The sequence below is a fragment of the Stigmatopora nigra genome, chromosome 4 (assembly GCF_051989575.1).
Source record: "Stigmatopora nigra isolate UIUO_SnigA chromosome 4, RoL_Snig_1.1, whole genome shotgun sequence".
Classification (NCBI taxonomy): domain Eukaryota; kingdom Metazoa; phylum Chordata; class Actinopteri; order Syngnathiformes; family Syngnathidae; genus Stigmatopora; species Stigmatopora nigra.
This window is the reverse complement of record NC_135511.1, coordinates 15,938,738-15,957,823: the sequence shown is the minus strand read 5'-3', so window position 1 is coordinate 15,957,823 and position 19,086 is coordinate 15,938,738. Positions and strand designations below refer to the sequence as shown.

General features: G+C 36.3%; 1 protein-coding gene across 1 annotated transcript in view; it reads left to right on the top strand.

Annotated features, from left to right (window-relative positions):
- The window catches only part of ncor2 (nuclear receptor corepressor 2), a 58,201-nt gene that overhangs the window by 5,785 nt on the left and 33,330 nt on the right, over nt 1-19,086 (top strand). Inside the window, exons 2-8 of the mRNA XM_077714467.1 lie at nt 3,166-3,367; nt 5,165-5,280; nt 7,760-7,937; nt 9,677-9,859; nt 12,954-13,067; nt 16,575-16,631; nt 17,076-17,128. Of these exons, the coding sequence (XP_077570593.1) occupies nt 3,263-3,367; nt 5,165-5,280; nt 7,760-7,937; nt 9,677-9,859; nt 12,954-13,067; nt 16,575-16,631; nt 17,076-17,128 (806 nt within the window). The 5' untranslated portion in view covers nt 3,166-3,262. The remainder of the gene's footprint in view (nt 1-3,165; nt 3,368-5,164; nt 5,281-7,759; nt 7,938-9,676; nt 9,860-12,953; nt 13,068-16,574; nt 16,632-17,075; nt 17,129-19,086) is intronic.

The following is a 19,086-nucleotide window of genomic DNA, read 5'->3' as shown; positions in this document are numbered from 1 at the left end:
AATGGTCATTAAATGCATTGATAGTTAACAATAGCAATTGAATTTGGTCCAGATGTTTTTCTCAAAACTGAATATGAAAAAATACACAATAACATCCAATGACAGCCTGTTGAGTAATGTCTAACCTTTAATATAGAACATTTCTTAATCATTGTTTATTTCCATGTCCCAAATTCTTTGGCTTAACACTTATGTAGTGATTCACATTTATTTTGGGTGCACTCCATATTTTGCAAATGTCAACACAACAAATTGACTGTGTTATACCAAGTGTTTTAAACAATAATCCTGATGAATGACATTACTTTTAGGCACTTGAACCCTCTTCAATCCCATAATACACACTAATAACGTCATATACTAAAATAGACTAAGTTATGAGGGGGCAAACAGAGCTTCCACTCAGGTTGCATGCTTCCTTCCTTCCCCACACAGAAGAACATTTCAAAGCTCCTGAATAATTAAGTAGCATGAATGGGGGGGGGGGGATGTAGGTCAGCTCCAGAAGACAAGTGCATCCCACAGTTTTATTTCCTGCTACTTGTCATGGGAAGTGAATTGCAAGTGGGCTTTCATAACACTGCCAATACTCGGGAGAGACGCTAGCATCATTTCAGACCTCAACCGTCAGCATGTTTTCACACCGTGTCTTAAGGGGTTCAGACGTGTCAAAATAGGCGTCTCATTTTGTGCACCACTCTTTTACAAATGACCTTATGTGCCAGTTATTTGGTTATATTGTAACGATATTCCGGGGGAAAATGTGGAGGTCTGGGTAGCTAGTTTCTTTTGTTTTTGGGGTATTGCAGTTTACTCACCCAACAATGTGTTTATGCTAATGTAGAAGTTTCGCTCAAATTATTAATGTAGTTTGTTTTTGTGAAATTCTTCCAAGGCTATAGCGAGTTACCGTATTTTCAGAACTCTAAAGCGCACCACATTATAAGGCGCACCCTTGATTTTTGATTTTTTTCCATATATAAGGTGCACTGGAATATAAGGCGCACTGGGATATAAGGTGCACTGGCATATAAGGCGCACTGGAATATAAGGCGCACTGGAATATAAGGTGCACTGGAATATAAGGTGTCCTGGAATATAAGGCGCACTGGAATGTAAGGTGCACTGGAATGTAAGGCGCACTGGAATGTAAGGCGCACTGGAATATAAGGCGCACTGGAATATAAGCCGCCCTGTCTATTTTGGAGAATATTTAAGACTTAAGTGTGCCTTATAGTCGTGAAACTATGTTGTTTTGGATGATATTGACGTACTGTTGGAAAAACTACGTCTGGCGATGGAGACCAGTCAATCCTAATCATATTCAACCGAATATTGATATGATTCAAAATAATACCATATTTACATTTGCTGGACTTAACACACATGGAAAATCACTATATGACTAAAATCACAAGACTGAAAATAAGCATTAATCATTAAGATGTTAAGTGAATTAATCCCACCCACAGTTACCTCAATCTTAACCTTAACCAATCTTAATCTTAATCTTAATTTCATACATACAAACCCTTCAATACCATTTCACTCAATTTCGACTGTTATTTTCAAACCCACAGAACAAGTTCTTCATTTAAACATCAAACCTAGCTAATAAAATATTTAACTTCTTTCTTTAATAATCAGCAGTAGAACATACAACACACTTGTTATTAAACTTTTGCAATATTCTCACGCGTTAAGTCATCCCACTGTACATAAACCAACATTTCATCAGTTTTATTTGCCAAATTATAATACATAGAGTTACATAGATATTACATCACATTATCTAAGCCTCAAAGCCATTCAATGTAATTTTTTCAAGGGACAAAATCCCAGCACAGATCCAAATAATAAAATGATAATGATAAGACTTTTAGATGGAATTTTGTCTTATATTTCAATCATAAACAGATTTTTGATAGAATTAACATTGAAAATCATTTAAAAATGTATGACTACAATGTTGATAGCGAACATTTAGGTTCTTAAAACAAAAAAAGGAGCTAAACAAAGCCTAAAATCCTTCCATATGAGGATTTCTTCAGCCATTTCACAATTCAGTGTGAAGACGGACAGTATACTTGTAATGAGGTATTGACTACTGGATGCCGAAGCCCACTTCAATCTGTGGAAAGCTCCAAAAAGTGGCTACGTAAAGCATACTAGAGTGAGAGAGTGAGGTGATTGAGTTCATCTCCGCAGTTGGCTACGAGCCAGTAGCTTGCCCGTGGGTGTTTGTAGTAGTTCCAGTCCATGTGTTTAGCCTCTCATCTGTAAGGCCCCATTTGCCTCAGAGTCTATGTCAAAGCTCCTTTCATTGTTCTGTTCCCCTTGTCTTGATTCAGTTTTTTTCTACTGGTCCTTAGCAGCTTCTGTGTCTGCTGTACTTTGTTTTTTTCTCAGGGGAATGTCGGTGGAATCTTTGTGTCTTAAAATGCTGCCAGATTTACTCAAACTAACATCTCATGCTCGTAATCTAAAAATGTAATAACGTAGTGTGATATTAGTGTCGTGCGAATCATCACCTCGTTTGTGTTGTTTGAAAGGTGAAAAGGAAAATATTTCCCTTCCGATATTTTATAGCTGACAGAGTGTACTTTTAAAGTCAAAGGCTTCCCAAACTGGGTAATGTCATTGTGTTCTGTGTTTGACTTGGATATGATTTGTTGTGTGAATTCTGTTGAAACGTTATTGGGAAGCCAGATCTACAGTTACTATAGGAAAAACAATGGATTGAAAATGTTAAGAATAACTCCCAATAAGTCTCATTTTCCTCTAACACCACTTATCCTTTTTGGGCATTTTTATTTGTGTACTCTGTCTATCCATTACACAAATTCTAGCCATGTCTACACCCCGAATTCTTGTGGGACCAATGGAAAATAATTTAGCATGATCTATTTGTATCCTCTATATTTATATTCCCCTACATCTAAAAGATGGACATTCATTTTCCAGAAACAGGCTGACATAAAAAGGATTAATCAAGATGGCTATCAATTTGGGACAGTATTTTTGCTAGCTCCCCAGCACAATTAAAGCTATAGCGATGTTCTAGGCAACATACACTGATAATATGTCATTTGTTCTGTAGTAATTATAAGTTTAATGTACGTATTTGTATTAAATTGCTCTTCCCTTTTCTATATTCACATGCAGGGTGCTGGATTAAGGAAGCAAAGCATCATGCACAGACAACCCATCTGCTTGGAAACCACAGCAACTTCCTGCCTGTAGAGGAAGAGGCCGTGCCAGGATGTCCTCTCATCCCCAGTCTGTGCCACCAGGCCGGAGGACGATGGACACGCGGCACCTGCCAAACCCAGCCACCTTACCTTTGCAACTCCAGAGGGCACACACGGTAAGATCCACAATTTAAAGCTAAATTAAAGTTTGGTCCCTTTTGGTCGCCGGTCGGATGGTGACAGAGAGTTTACTGTTGAAACCAGCTCTCAAAATTATACTCATGAGAGAGAGTTTAATATCTAAGTATTGTTTAATATCTAAGTATTGTTTAACATCCAAGTACTGTTTAACATCCAAGTACTGTTTAATATCCAAGTACTGTTTAATATCCAAGTGCTGTTTAATATCTAGGAAATGTTTAATATCCAAGTACTGTTTAATATCCAAGTACTGTTTAATATCCAAGTACTGTTTAATATCTAAGGACTCTTTAATATCCAAGGACTGTTTAATATCCAAGGACTGTTTAATATCCAAGGACTGTTTAATATCCAAGGACTGTTCAATATCCAAGGACTGTTCAATATCCAAGGACTGTTTAACATCCAAGTACTGTTTAACATCCAAGTACTGTTTAACATCCAAGTACTGTTTAACATCCAAGTACTGTTTAACATCCAAGTACTGTTTAATATCCAAGTACTGTGTAATATCCAAGTACTGTTGAAACCAGCTCTCGAAATTATATTCATGAGAGTTTGATACCTAAATATACTTGGATATTAAACAGTACTTAGATATTAAACTCTCTCTCTTAGATATTAAACTCTCTCTCGTGAATATAATCTTGAGAGCTGGTTTCAACAGTAAACTCTGTCACCATTTGACCGGTGACCAAAAAGACCGGCGACCAAAAAGACCGGCGACCAAAAGGACCGGCGACCAAAAGGACCGGCGACCAAAAAGACCGGCGACCAAAAAGACCGGCGACCAAAAAGACCGGCGACCAAAAGACCGGCGACCAAACGTCGGAGCACCCACACAAGACATTGTAGACCTAGTTAAAAAAAACTGGAGCCACAAACAGGAAAGTCCACAAGGTAGCAGTCATCAAGCTGACCTGTTTGACAGTGACTGCCTCCAGCCAATTTCACTTGTGATTTTCTTTAGAAAGATCCCCTCTCACTCTCCAGTTCCTCATTAGTGGTTTGAAGTTTGGCATTGTCATTGTGAAGAGGATTGTTTCTATACACAAATCCTAATTATCAAGATTATGTCCTAGATATCAGTGGCACCGTCATCATCCCTGATGTTTCTTCTTCTGTTTGTGCTTTTACATGGCTGGAGATTAATTGTATCTTTACAAAGTTCTCCCCGTCGTTAATCTCCAAATTGTTTTCTCCTTCGGAAGAATGTTGATGAGTAACGAGGTCTGGATATTGCCGAATATTATTTTTCATGCCGATGACTGTGACTCGTTGCTTCTCAAGGCCAACCAACACTGATGCCTTATTAAAGTAATATTCAAATTTACATCAGCCCAATTAGATTTTACCAAATGCAAAACTAAGTCAAGGTTGTAAAGTCATTTTTTTCCCTTCCAGTTTCACTATTAAATGATGTTTTATGTGCATATGTTACTGTTAGAGCTATAATTAGATAGTGTTATAGTATTGTTGTAGGTGGGCTTGAATGTTTTGTTGCTTTAGGCTGTGTTCTGTAGAAAGTTTGTATTCTGACAGCAAAGTACTGATCTTGCCTCAATGGATTTTCATCTTTGTCCTTGGAATTTTTTATTATTATTTTTTTTTTAACTGCTATTTCGATTCTCTGATTTAATCAGTATGATGTTGTAATTCTTACTATGATCCTGGTGACTGGTTCTTACCAAATTTGGTGCATGGTGATTTGTGTCTGCTTTATTCATGTAGCGATTAATGTTTATACGTTTTTTTTGTATTATCTTCCATAGGAAGTTGGAATGATGGACTACCACTCCCATCATGCCAGAGACTACAGCTCGCATCTGGCTCAGCCTCATCGCCGTCGACCCTCGTTGCTTTCTGAGTTCCAACCTGGAAATGAGAGGTAAACCCACCATGTTCAATTAATCCTAATCACTTTCTAAAACATATAGAAATTATGGATTATATTTACTAACCCAATAAAATACAGCGGATCCCTTCGTGGTTTGGCATTGGCGGAGTTGCTTATTCACAAAATAGATCTTTTTTAATTAGCCTTCTTGTGTTTTTTTAACCCCTCTACATTAAGGGTGTCAGACTCGGGTTTGTTGGCGGACCATTTTAGATATAATAATTATTAGATTTTCTTTTTATATAAATGGATTAAAAGAACTGGATTAAAAGCTCTGAATTTTCCGTTTTTCATAGATCTAAAACAATATTTATTTTAGCTTTTTTCAATAAATTTTTAGATTTTACAAACTGATTTTTGAACTGAAAACAGAAAAAAATGATAAAAAATTACAATTATTGATTTAAAAGGGGAAAATCAGGAAATTTAATATACATATATACTCTGCATTTGAATTTGATCCTAAAACAGAAAGTCAATACTCATGATTGACTTTCCCGGGCCACACAAAATGATGCAGCGGGCCAGATTTGGCCCTCGGGCCGCCACTTTGACACCTGTCCTATGTAACAATACAACTTCTCCATTATAACACCTTATGAAAGATCAGTTCATTCTCCCAAACTTAAACCTTTCCCATACCCCTGTTTTTTACGGATAATATCACTCCATAAATTACAATATTTCACCATTCGCTTAACAATTCCGACCATAACATGTCTCATAATTCATATCCAATCATGCTCGAGTGTAGCGCCTGTTGTATTAACATGCAACATCTCTTGCTAACACAATAATCAAATGCATATACAAGCATGTATAATTTACATTCAGGGCTTATTTGTATTCATTTATTTTCGAATATGCACCACTTAGTTTTCTTTGATTGGGAGTGGAGACTCTTTGTAAGATGTACAGATGTTACCCTTTTGGAGATTTCCAGACAAACATTGACATGCTTTCACAGTAACACGCTACTATCAGCACACATAATCTCTATTCTCGCTGTAATCGGAGCCCAGTCGACAACAATCGAATGGACGGAGCTGGTTGTTAGGTGTCGGTGTTTCTGTTATTTTTTTTCTTTCCCCCTTCTTTCCTCCCCCACCCTTATTTATGCACATCTCGTTCTCTCATCCTCCAGACAAATCCTCCCCGGGGATCAGATTATTCTGCACGCTCACGAGAGGAGGAAATAAAATAGGGAGATAGAAGGGAGGGGTTTCAACTTGATGTGATTATGTAAGTGGCAGCCATCTATGAAGTTGGAGAAAGAATGCCAGTCAATGTAGAGTTGGGTTCAATTCCAACATCTGTCTATGCCACTAGAACTTTTGCCAGCTTTTTCTTTTTTCGTAGAAGGCTCTGGTTAACATGATTACCGTATTTTCGCAACTATAAGGCGCACTTAAAAGTCTTAAATTTTCTCCAAAATAGACAGTGCGCCTTATAATACAGTGCGCCTTATATATGGAAAAAAAGAAAACTAAAAACCAAACACAACCACTGTCGGATATTAAAAAAAACACAAACGCCTGAAATGAAACAACACTGTTAAATATGCCATCTTAGTTTACAAAATCTTCCATGATATAGCTCCTCCCCCACTGCAAGATTTTTTACAAAAAAATCCCAAACATCAACAACAGCTGGCTCTAGAGGTGACTGTAAAGTAGTGAGTGCTTCATACCTGGAAGTCAATAGCAATTACCGTATTTTCACCACTATAAGGCGCACTTAAAAGTCTTAAATTTTCTCCAAATTAGACAGTGCGCCTTATAATCCAGTGCGCCTTATATATGGAAAAAACAGAAAACCAAAAACGAAAAACCACCACTGTTGGACATTAAAAAAAACACAAACGCCTAAACTGAAACAATACTGTTAAATATGCAGATGCCATCTTAGTTTACAAAATCTTCTGTCATATAGCTCCTCCCCCAATGCAAGATTTTATACAAAAAAATCCAAAACCTCAACACTTGCTGGCTCTAGAGGTGACTGTACTTCATACCTGGAAGTCAATTGCAATTACCGTATTTTCACGACTATAAGGTGCACTTAAAAGTCTTAAATTTTCTCCAAAATCGACAGTGCGCCTTATAATACAGTGCGCCTTATATATGGAAAAAATGTCATCCATTGAGGGCGCGCCTTATAGTCGTGAAAATACGGTATATGAGATTTTCATCATGATTAAATAATGTCTTTCCTCTATTTTATGATACACTTATTTATTTATCTATTTACTATTTATTCCCTATGTCTAAAATGTCTTTTTCTGTGTCTGTATTCTCACCCAATGCCTACAATGCCTTTATGGCAAATATATAGCATTTTTACCTGCTGTTTTTTGGTTCCTTCAACTTTTATGATGCTATTTTCAAGAATAGGGAGATTTCCCCTATGTTTACTTTGCCTTAAATTACTCGGACAGACACTTTTATTTGACACAATCCTTGCCTCACAGGGGACAAGAGCAGCACATCCGCTACGAGCACATCTACTTACCGGAGCCGAGCGGTCATCCAGAGTTGGATTTTGGAGAAATCAAACGGCCTCGTTTAGAAGTGGGACCAGATTCTCTGATGAGACCTTCATCCCATCGGTCGCAGTTACCTCTCGGAGGACCCGAGGACCTCGCCAAGGTCGGTAAACTCTGTAAAAATAACCATATAAAATATAACCGGGGGGAATGCTTGATAGGAAAAGTGTTTTAGTCGACAAGAGAATTCACAGAAGGTTTGATTTGACAGGAAAAGGTTCACAATTTAGGGTCGGTCCACCCATAGTCTGCATCTGGCATGGTGATGTCATGTCAATGGGAGAATTTGTACCGCATCTGTGCACATTTTCCTTTAAGTGCGTGGGAGAATATAGTCCAAAATCGTGGTAATATGAACTGTTCCACATTATAGTGTATGAGAACTGGATTTTTATGCTTTGAAGGGCAACAAACTGACATCGTTTGGCTGTTAAATAAACGCAAATCCATTTTTATTTGAGTTACTTCACAGTTAAAAAGAGTATTACACGCCCTCCCCTCAATTTTAAATTAAATCAATTTCAGATTATGATCGTAATTCCTTTTTTAATGCCCGAAGATATGCAATTCCAATTTTCTTCATCTTTTTAATAGGCATTATTGCTTTTTCCGTCAAAACAACACATGATAATATTCGTCTTGGCCTAGCGGGAAACAGAGAAAGAACGTCCGTGTTTTAGTACGATATGTCAACTGTAGCGATTTTTGACAGTCAAGGAGACTGCAAAACATAATTATTAATAATAGATGTGACCTACATTTTATAAGGTTGGGAATGAAACTGCAGCTTCAAACTTCCCTGGTGCACTACAATACTGTAGAAGCGATATTCCTCTGACATTCCTGACACCATTTTTTAAAGAGAGAGAGAGCCTCAACTTGAATTACAAGTAGCAGCATTCATACATTCAAATATGGTAAAAATGTATTCCTGATGCTTTCAAATGTCAATTAGCCTGTCAAAGCAAATGCATGTCATTTTGACAGTCCTGTCAAATGCTATCACTCACTTATTGAAGTCAACCTAATGATGTGCTACACAAGTACATTTTAACATTTTTTTTCCACAAATTGGGACATATGAAAAATAATCACTGAGGGAGGAAAGCTCATTTTTTTGTAGTTATTTTCGATGAATGTTGGATTGGATTGGGTAACTTTATTCATCCCGTATTGAAGAAATTTCGTTGTCACAGTAGCAAGAGGGTGAGGATGCAGAAATAGGAAAGGCATTTTAGACATGAATAGATAGGTAATAAGTAAGTTAATAAATAAATACATGAATAGATATATAAATAAATGTGCGTGTTGCTGATATATATATATATATATATATATATATATATATATATATATATATATATATATATATATATATATATATATATATATATATATATATATATATATATATATATATATATATATACATATATATATACATATATATATACATATATATATACATATACATACACATAAATATATATAAGCACATAAATACATACACATACATATATAAGCACATATCTACATAAACATATATATTTATAGCAGCACATATATACATAAACATACATATATAAGCACATATATACATACACATATAAGCACATATATATACATGCAAATACATATATCTAAACCTATATATACGTACACATACATATATACAAGCACATATACACATACACACATAAGCACATATACACACATATATAAGCACATATATAAGCACATAGATGTACATGCATGCATACGGTAGGTCTTAAAACACATTTTTTTTGTTAATGTTTTTTTTAATAAGCCTTTTGGGCTAATAAACAATTTTCTTCATTTCAGGACCGAGGAAATTCAATGGGAAAGCTAGAACCCATCTCCCCTGTGAGCCCTGCACACTTGGACCCTGATTTGGATCTGGTGCCAGCCCGCTTTTCCAAGGAAGAGCTGATCCAGAATATGGACCGGGTCGATAGGGAGATCACCATGGTAGAACAGCAGATCTGCAAGCTTCGCAAAAAACAGGTTGGTAATAGACATGATTACGTTCACTTCGTTTTCCATAATAAGATCAACAATTGTTGAAAAATTTATATTTAGATATTTTTCAGGTTTTAAAAAAAAACATTGATCAAAAATACTTTCTAGGGTTGGGTTGACTTTAATAAACAGGGAATCTTTAATGGGAGACTTAAGTGCTTGGAGCATCAATCTTAAAATACAGCTTGCTTGCTTTCATGTCAAGTGATAAATCGTTTGCTGTAAAGACGGATGGCCGCAATCCACATCTGTGGCCATCCCGTTTTGGATGATCTAGGCCAAACTCCAATTTAGGCGACGTCCAATTCATCTTAACTGGGACGACTGACTTTCAATACTCGCGTTTAAGTGCCGTTGATGCCATTAGCATTGAATGATGGCTTTCAGCCCTTTTTGTCAAAATGAGCCATGTCAACACAATTGAGCAGCCTTTAAAGGGCTAACAGCTATAAAAATACCGTATTTTCACGACTATAAGGCGCACTTAAAAATCTTAAATCTTCTCCAAAATAGACAGTGCGCCTTATAATCCAGTGCGCCTTATATATGGGAAAAAAACAGAAAACCAAAAACGAAAAACCACCACTGTCGGATATTTTAAAAAAACACAAACGCCTGAACTGAAACAATACTGTTAAATATGCAGATGCCATCTTAGTTTACAAAATCTTCCATCATATAGCTCCTCCCGACTGCAAAATTGTATACAAAAAAAAATCCAAAACATAAACAATGGCTGGCTCTAGAGGTGACTGTAATGTAGTGAGTGCTTCATACCTGGAAGTCAATAGCAATTACCGTATTTTCACGACTATAAGGCGCACTTAAAAGTCTTACATTTTCTCCAAAATAGACAGTGCGCCTTATAATACAGTGCGCCTTATAATACAGTGCGCCTTATAATACAGTGCGCCTTATAATACAGTGCGCCTTATAATACAGTGCGCCTTATAATACAGTGCGCCTTATAATACAGTGCGCCTTGTAATACAGTGCGCCTTATAATACAATGCGCCTTATAATACAGTGCGCCTTATATATGGAAAAATGCCATTCATTGAGGGTGCGCCTTATAATGCGGTGCGCCTTATACTCGTGAAAATACGGCATTCCAACTTGTTACGAAATTCCAACTTGTGAAATCTGCATTAACCATATTTTCCCACCTGTAATAACAAAACACTTAGAGTTTTATTAGCCATGGCTAGAATCAATTTTTTCTATCGTCTTGCCTTTTTACTGGTTCATGCAGAAAATGCCATGCTGTCCTCTGGGCAGCTGCCTTCCTTTTCTACCCTTGTCTTCACTTTTTTTTTTTTATTTAGGGGGAAAGTAGGTTAAAAATACATAGCGCTATAAATAACATTTTCCCCTGGGGAGGAGTTGGATTATAGCAGAGGGTTTTTTGGGAGCGTTGAAGTACTTGCATCCCTTCCACTCTGTCATCCTTTTGGCTGCTTGCCATGTTTAGTCCAGAAACGGTTTTGGCTGTTTAGGAAAGCTGAAAAAATGTGTGCACCAACGTTTTATTTTACACCTTGTTCAAGGCACAAAGCAGTTTGTGTCCTTTCATGCTCAGTGGCCATGTATGAGCTGCACGCTATGTCACCGTCTACCCTTGGAGTCATATGTGATTTATTGTTACAATCAGTTGTGCTTACAAATACCCAAAAAAATGTCAAGGGGAAAAAATATGGCCTTGTTTGTTACATTTATTTATTTATGATTATTATTTTTTTACTGGATCTCAGTGCAGCTAGTCCTCATTATTCAAATCCATGCACCTAAATAATTCAACACAATAATGGGAAGGGGAAAATCTCACATTAATTGTTACAATAGGTTGTGCTTATAAATACGCCAAAAAAATGAAGGACAAAAATATGGCCTTGTTAGTTACATGTATTTATTTATTTTTATTTTTTTGCTGGATCTTAGTGTAGTAGTCCTCATTATTCAAATCCCTGTACCTTAATAATTCAACGCAATAATGGGGAGGGGGGGAAAAATCAAATTAAATGTTACAATCAGTTGTGCTTACAAATATGCCAAAAAAAGTGAAGGGGGAAAAATATGGCCTTGTTAGTTACATTTATTTGTTTATTTTTTTACTGGATCTCAGTGCAGTAGTCCTCCTCATTCAAATCCCTGTACCTAAATAATTCAATGCAATAATGGGAAGGGGAAAAACACATTAATTGTTACTTAAAAATACACAAAAAAGTGAAGGGGAAAAATATGACTTGTGAGTTACATTTATTATTATTATTTTTATTTTTTTACTGGATCTCAGTGCAGTTAGTCCTCATTATTAAAATCCACCTACCTAAATAATTCAATGCATTAATGGGAAGGAGAAAAAAAATGACATTAATTGTTACTTAAAAAATACGCCAAAAAAGTGAAGGGGAAAAAATATAGCCTTGTTAGTTACATTTAATTTATTTTTTACTGGATCTCAGTGCAGCTAGTCCTCATTATTCAAATCCCTCTACCTAAATAATTCAACGCAATAATGGGAAAGGGAGAAAAAAAATCACATTAATGCCCATGTTGAATCACTCCCACAGTCAGCTTGTGTAATACAGCTTTTCAGCATGGATTTGATCATTTAGGGTATTAATAGCTCAAATTAATTATTTTGCACAGCTAAAACATGAAAGGAGATGATCTCTTGCACTTGCTTGACTTTATTAAGTGTGAAAAGGCTGGAAAAGTTGACGACAAAATGCATCGTGTGCTGAAAATCATTAGAAAACAACTTGTTTTAAGTTGAATTTTTTTACTGGATGCTTTTGATGCTTTTTTTCACGGCGTGTACTTTTGCCTCAGTACATTTTCAATCTTTTTTTTATGTTCTAATCACATGTGAAGCATCTCTGTTTACTGACTGTTGAGGTAACAATTTGATTAACAAGGCTCTGGAGAGTTAGTTTGTATTACTGCTATTAGGCTCTGTAGTGTTGTTGTTTTTTTTTTGCTTGAGAACTCTTGATGAAGCTTCATGTAACAGACTCAAAAATGCATTGCATTTATTATTTTCCCCCTAAAAGATTTTTTATGTGTGTCTTTGTTACAGCAACAGCTGGAGGAGGAGGCAGCCAAACCTCACGAGCCAGAGCGGCCCATTTCCCCTCCACCCAGCGAGGCTAAACACCGCAGTTTGGTGCAAATTATCTACGATGAAAACAGGGTTAGTGAAATAAATGCCCATATTATCTTTTTACAACAAAACAAAGGCAGTAGCTTACGTTATGAATTGTTTTTACTGCACAATATCTGTTGTGTATGTCCATTCGCATAAGGTTGCATCCAAATTATTATCACAATGCGGTGGTAAAGTGTTAAGACAGTCGGGCCCAACGTTATGAGATCGAGGGTTTGATCCCAAGTCCGAATCATGTTCTCCCCAGGCTTGTGTGGGTTTCCTCACACATCCAGGCAATGTTCCCTCTAATTTTTTGTTGGTTTGGGTAGAAAGGCAACCTCCCTGAGCGCATTGAGTACCAGTTTGAGTGACATCATCATTGCTCGTTATGGGCAAACCAGTATCACACCTGCCATGAGCAGGTGTTTGTCAATATTCCCTCTAATTTTTCATGTAAAACATGCTGTAAAACACGAAAAACATTGGGGTGTGTTAAGTAGTAAAACTTGAAAATTCGGTATAACTACAACTTTATGCCCTCTTGTGTAATATTCTTACGCCTTACTGTTCTAAAATGATATGACTAAAGAGTCAAAAAGCGCTTTCTAATAGCTAATAATGTTAGCATAGGCCAGGGGTGGGCAAACTTTTGGTTCCAGGGGCCACATTGACTTTAAACATTTGACAGATGGGCGGGGTCAGCACAAGATAGGATACATATAAAAAAGTGCATCTGTTAACAGTACATATGAAACATAAACAAAAAAATAGGACTAAAGTATTAACATACTCATCATTAAAGTAAAAAGTATAAAGTACAAAGTAAAGTAAAAAGGAATGTATTAAGAAATATTCAAATGTCATTTAAAAAAGGATAGAGGGGTTGTAAAACACCAAAAACAACCCTGCGACCCTTGTGAGGATTATCGGTATGGAAAATGAATGAATGGGGTTGTTAGGAAATCCTTTAATATCTATGGCTATCAATGTCATGCATGAATAAATTTAATTCTACGTGCATACTTTATGAAGTATAATAACATGGCCATCTTTTATGCTTCTTTTTTTGTTCGATTTAGTTCTTTTCAATAAATAATGAATTGGTTATGGAAATATGAAGGCTGTATTATAAATGGTACTTTCTTTGTAAGTGCACTTTGACAAATGATTAAATGCAAATGTAATGTAATTTTAGGTTTAGTGTATATATGGTAATTAGGGGAATATTTTAGCCATTTCTACGGAAATAAGGGATTTAATCAGTGTGGGACTTTGCTGAGTAATCATTAGCGGGAGAAGAAAAAATAGGAACACTTTGATCTCTGCATTTTATGCCTTCACTCGTAATCTAAATGTCTTTGTATGCAGTTTTAGTTGCTTTCAGCCTTTCTCGCCTTAAGGCTATGACATCACAGTTGAAGTAAAGGTTTTAAAGCATGATAATGTGTCCAGTTGACACAAAATATTAAAGATCATATAATGAAACACATTGCATTTTAGAGTCGCTGATAGGCCAAATACCATATTTTCACGACTATATGGCACATTTAAATTTTCTCCAAAATAGACAGTGCGACTTATAATCCAGTGCGCCTTATATATGGAAAAACAGGAAAACCAAAAAATGAAAAACCACCACTGTCGGGTATTAAAAAAAACACAAACGCCTGAACTGAAACAATACTGTTAAATATGCAGATGCCATCTTCCATCATATAGCTCCTCCCCCACCGCAAGATTTTATACAAAAAAAATCCAAAACATCAACAATGGCTGGCTCTAGAGGTGACTGTAAAGTAGTGAGTGCTTCATACCTGGAAGTCAATAGCAATTGCCGTATTTTGACGACTATAAGGTGCACTTAAGTCTTACATTTTCTCCAAAATAGACAGTGCGCCTTATAATAAAGTGCGCCTTATAGTCGTGAAGATATGGTATGTGAAAAAGGCCACATTTATTTATTCACCTGCAAATCAATAAATGCAAGCTTTTGCATTATGCGTCTATTGCTCCAATTTAGCATGTGTGGAATGGCTTTAGCTAAATAATCACACAACTTTACTCAAGTCGTTTGGGATGTGGACAGTGGGGAAGGTGGGAGTTGAACTGATAAGATTGATGTTGATGTTCATATGTACTGGCAGATGTCTGTCCTTACCTTACCTCACTCTACTCCTAAAATAGCTCTCATGGAGTCTGTATACTTCATCCTTTGCATCTTTTAATGCAGGATCAGCTTGGCTGTGAGCATTAAGCAAGCGTCCTATAGTAACATGTTTGTTTTCTTTCGAAATATGTCATATAGTTAAAAATAAATGCAAAAAAATGTTTTGCAAAAGACTGATGGTTAAAATACCGTATTTTCACGACTATAAGGCGCACTTAAAAGTATTACATTTTCTCCAAAATAGACAGTGCGCCTTATAATCCAGTGCGCCTTATATATGGAAAAAACAGAAAACCAAAAACCAAAAACGAAAACCCACCACTGTCTGATATTAAAAAAACATTAACGCCTGAACTGAAACAATACTGTTAAATATGCAGATGCCATCTTAGTTTACAAAATCTTCCATCATATAGCTCCTCCCCACGGCTCGATTTTATACAAAAAAAATCCGAAACATCAACAATGGCTGGCTGTAGAGGTGACTGTAGTGAGTGCTTCATACCTGGAAGTCAATAGCAATTACTGTATTTTCACGACTATAAGGCGCAATTAAAAGTCTTAAATTTTCTCCAAAATAGACAGTGCACCTTTTAATACAGTGCGCCTTATATATGGAAAAATGTCATTCATTGAGGGTGCGCCTTATAATGCGGTGCGCCTTATAATGCGGTGCGCCTTATAGTCGTGAAAATACGGTAGTTCTTGTGTTGAAATAAAATAGATCAACATTTAATTCAACAATTAGACAAATACAATACTGTGACATCTACAATCCTCACAGACAGGAGGAATAAAAGGTTTAAAAACAGCAAAGTGCATGTTAACCTTTTTGCACTGGTGGCCTTACCTTTTATCCTTTCACATATTAAGTGTCATGCTGCCTTTGCTGCTACCTCTGAAGGAGATAATTGCTGGGTCAACTTCACTCCCCCATTATGTGTCACTAGGATTCATACAGCAAAGCGATAATGACAAAAAAAAACATGCTTGGCTTCTAACTGTAGCTTGACAGAGGCTACAATGCATGTTTTTAATTGTCGCTATGTATGTAAGTCATTTATTAGATGTTTTTCTATGAAAAATAACAAAAGCCCATTTAAAGCATACTGAATTGGCTTGGGTTTTTGACTTACACTATCTTTTATATGCTTATATACTTAGGAAAAGTGTTTTTTTTTGTTTTTTTGTTGCTTCTATGTTAGAAAAAGTGATGGGCTAAAAGCTCTAATAATAGTCAATGTATCCATCTCTTCATCCAGCTGGCTCCATTGGAGTCTAAGCGTTCAAGTGAGTGTGCTCACTGTGTTGTCATGGTGATGACTGAGGTGCAGGCAGCCGGCTAATCTAGTACTTCTGGTTGTGTTCTTTTTATTTTTTCCCAGAAAAAGGCAGAAGAGGCTCATAGGATACTGGAAGGACTTGGACCTAGGGTGGAATTGGTGAGTTCTGTTATATTATTCATTATTGGGTTTATTTGTCAAAATTGAACTGCTTCGGTTGCGGTAAAAGTGTTGCTAAAGAAAACCAAAGATCGGAAAAATCTGGAGATGTTTTCTAGGGATGTGTTTTAAAAATAGAAAGGCAATGTTTTTTTTTATTTATATTTTGTTATTGATTATTTAGGGTGGGTTTATTGTCAAAAGTCAACATTCATCCGTTTACATGGTGAATTTAGCCATCCATGGTTAAGTAGCATATTAACTAGGTTATGTCTATTAATTAGAGCGGCGTCTCCATTGACTATTTTAAGAACTGTTTGCAATTATTCAAGTCACACATTTATCTGTCACAAGGCAGTACATCCATTCTGATGTACGTATTCTTCTGTTTCCATGCTAGTAAAGAATTGAATAGTACTGTGAAAATGTTCTCATTTCTTTCAGCCGTTGTACAATCAGCCTTCTGATACCAAGCAGTACCATGACAACATCAAAATGTAAGTCAACTCTTATGTATGTGCCTTCATATTCAAATGAGATGGGTAATATTTCATGGTTACAGGCTTGGTGATAGAATACATTAAATATACAAGTCAAGCCAAATGAATAAGTTAGAATTGTTCTGCATTATTGTCAGACTTTTTTCAGGTGTAAAAGATAGTTTTCAAATACCGTATTTTCACAACTATTAGGCGCACCCTCAATGAATGAAATTTTCCCCATATATAAGGCGCACTGGATTATAAGTCGCACCCTCAATGAATGGCCCATTTAATTTTTTTCCATATATAAGGCGCACTGGATTATAAGGCGCTATGTCTATTTTGGAGAAAATTTAAGACTTTTAAGTGCGCCTTATAGTCGTGAAAATATGTTAATTGTGTAATGTAAGGCTTTATAAAGGACTATCATCAATATTTTTTATGGTATTAGATTTACCGGGTTGATCAAATGAGACCTTTAATGTTTTTTTTGGTCTGTTTGTCTTCTGAGAACTGTGCAATTGGAAAATAAACTTGAATGAATGTTTTTTTTCTACACTATTGCATTTTTAAATAAGATTCCTTCTGCTGGAATGTGCATGTCTTTCCCAATCAAAGCACGATTAAACATGCCTTCAAGATAAAATGTATTATTAATTTTGCCATGGCTCAGTCGTAGAGTAAACGTTCTAAAACCAAGTAGTTGTGGGCTCGACCCCCCACACCCTGGTGACCATGTCACAAGGTCTTAAACAAGATACTGAACCCCATGTTGAAGTAGTGTCAATGCACTTTGAGTAACTAGAAGGTACAAGAGTGCTGTGCAAGTGTAAGACCATTAAAGCACCAGCTTGTTTTTCTCGAGTTGTCACATCCATTTTTCATATTGTTTGACTCTGTTGCTACTACCATCATTTGCTTGTCTATGTTTGGAGCTTTCACTCAGTGTTTGGATATGCTTGGCGTAATAGACTTGAGGATTCCACTTGTATCGTAGATAATGTTGGCAAATGAAGAGATTATCCGTTGTTTATTTGTGCAGTGTTTAAATCTTACCGTATTTTCCCGACTATAAGGCGCACTTAAAAGTCTTAAATTTTCTCCAAAATAGACAGTGCGCCTTATAATCCAGTGCGCCTTATATATGGAAAAAAACAGAAAACCAAAGACGAAAAATCACCACAGTCGGATATTAATAAAACACAAACGCCTGAAATGAATACTCAATACTTCTAAATATGCAGATGCCATCTTAGTTTACAAAATATTCCATCATATAGCTACTCCCCCACTGCAAGATTTTATACAAAAAAATCCAAAACATCAACAATGGCTGGCTCCAGAGGTGACTGTTAAGTAGTGAGTGCTTCATACCTGGAAGTCAATAGCAATTACAGTATTTTCACCACTATAAGGCACACTTAAAAGTCTTATATTTTCCCCAAAATATACAGTGCGCCTTATAATCCAGTGTGCTTTATATATGGAAAAAATGTCATTCATTGAGGGTGCGCCTTATAATGCGGTGCGCCTTATAGTCGTGAAAATACGGTACCTTGTTTTGGTATTGCATCTTGCCACATAGATCTTACAAGTAGGATTTTTTTTTTTTTACTCGACTGTTACGACCTGCTCAGTTAAATTGACTAATGTGGAATAAGATTACATTAATCAGCAGGGAGTGTGACCTTACAATTGACAGATTAAGTGTCAGGAATAAAACTCTTGTCTCGCAGAAAAGAAAGAGACAAAGCAGAGCTGCTGCTTAAGGAGATTACTGGCCTCGACCTTTATTTGAAGAACTGCAAAGACGAGTTTGTTGTGTTTACATCCGTGTCATGTCAGCCAAACAAAGTTGTTGACGGATGTTTGCTGTGTATTGTCTGCATTTAAAACAATTTGGAAAACAGAAATATGTTCAGTTATACTATAATTTCTGCTCCAAATCATATCGTCTGCTTCCCTTTTTTGGA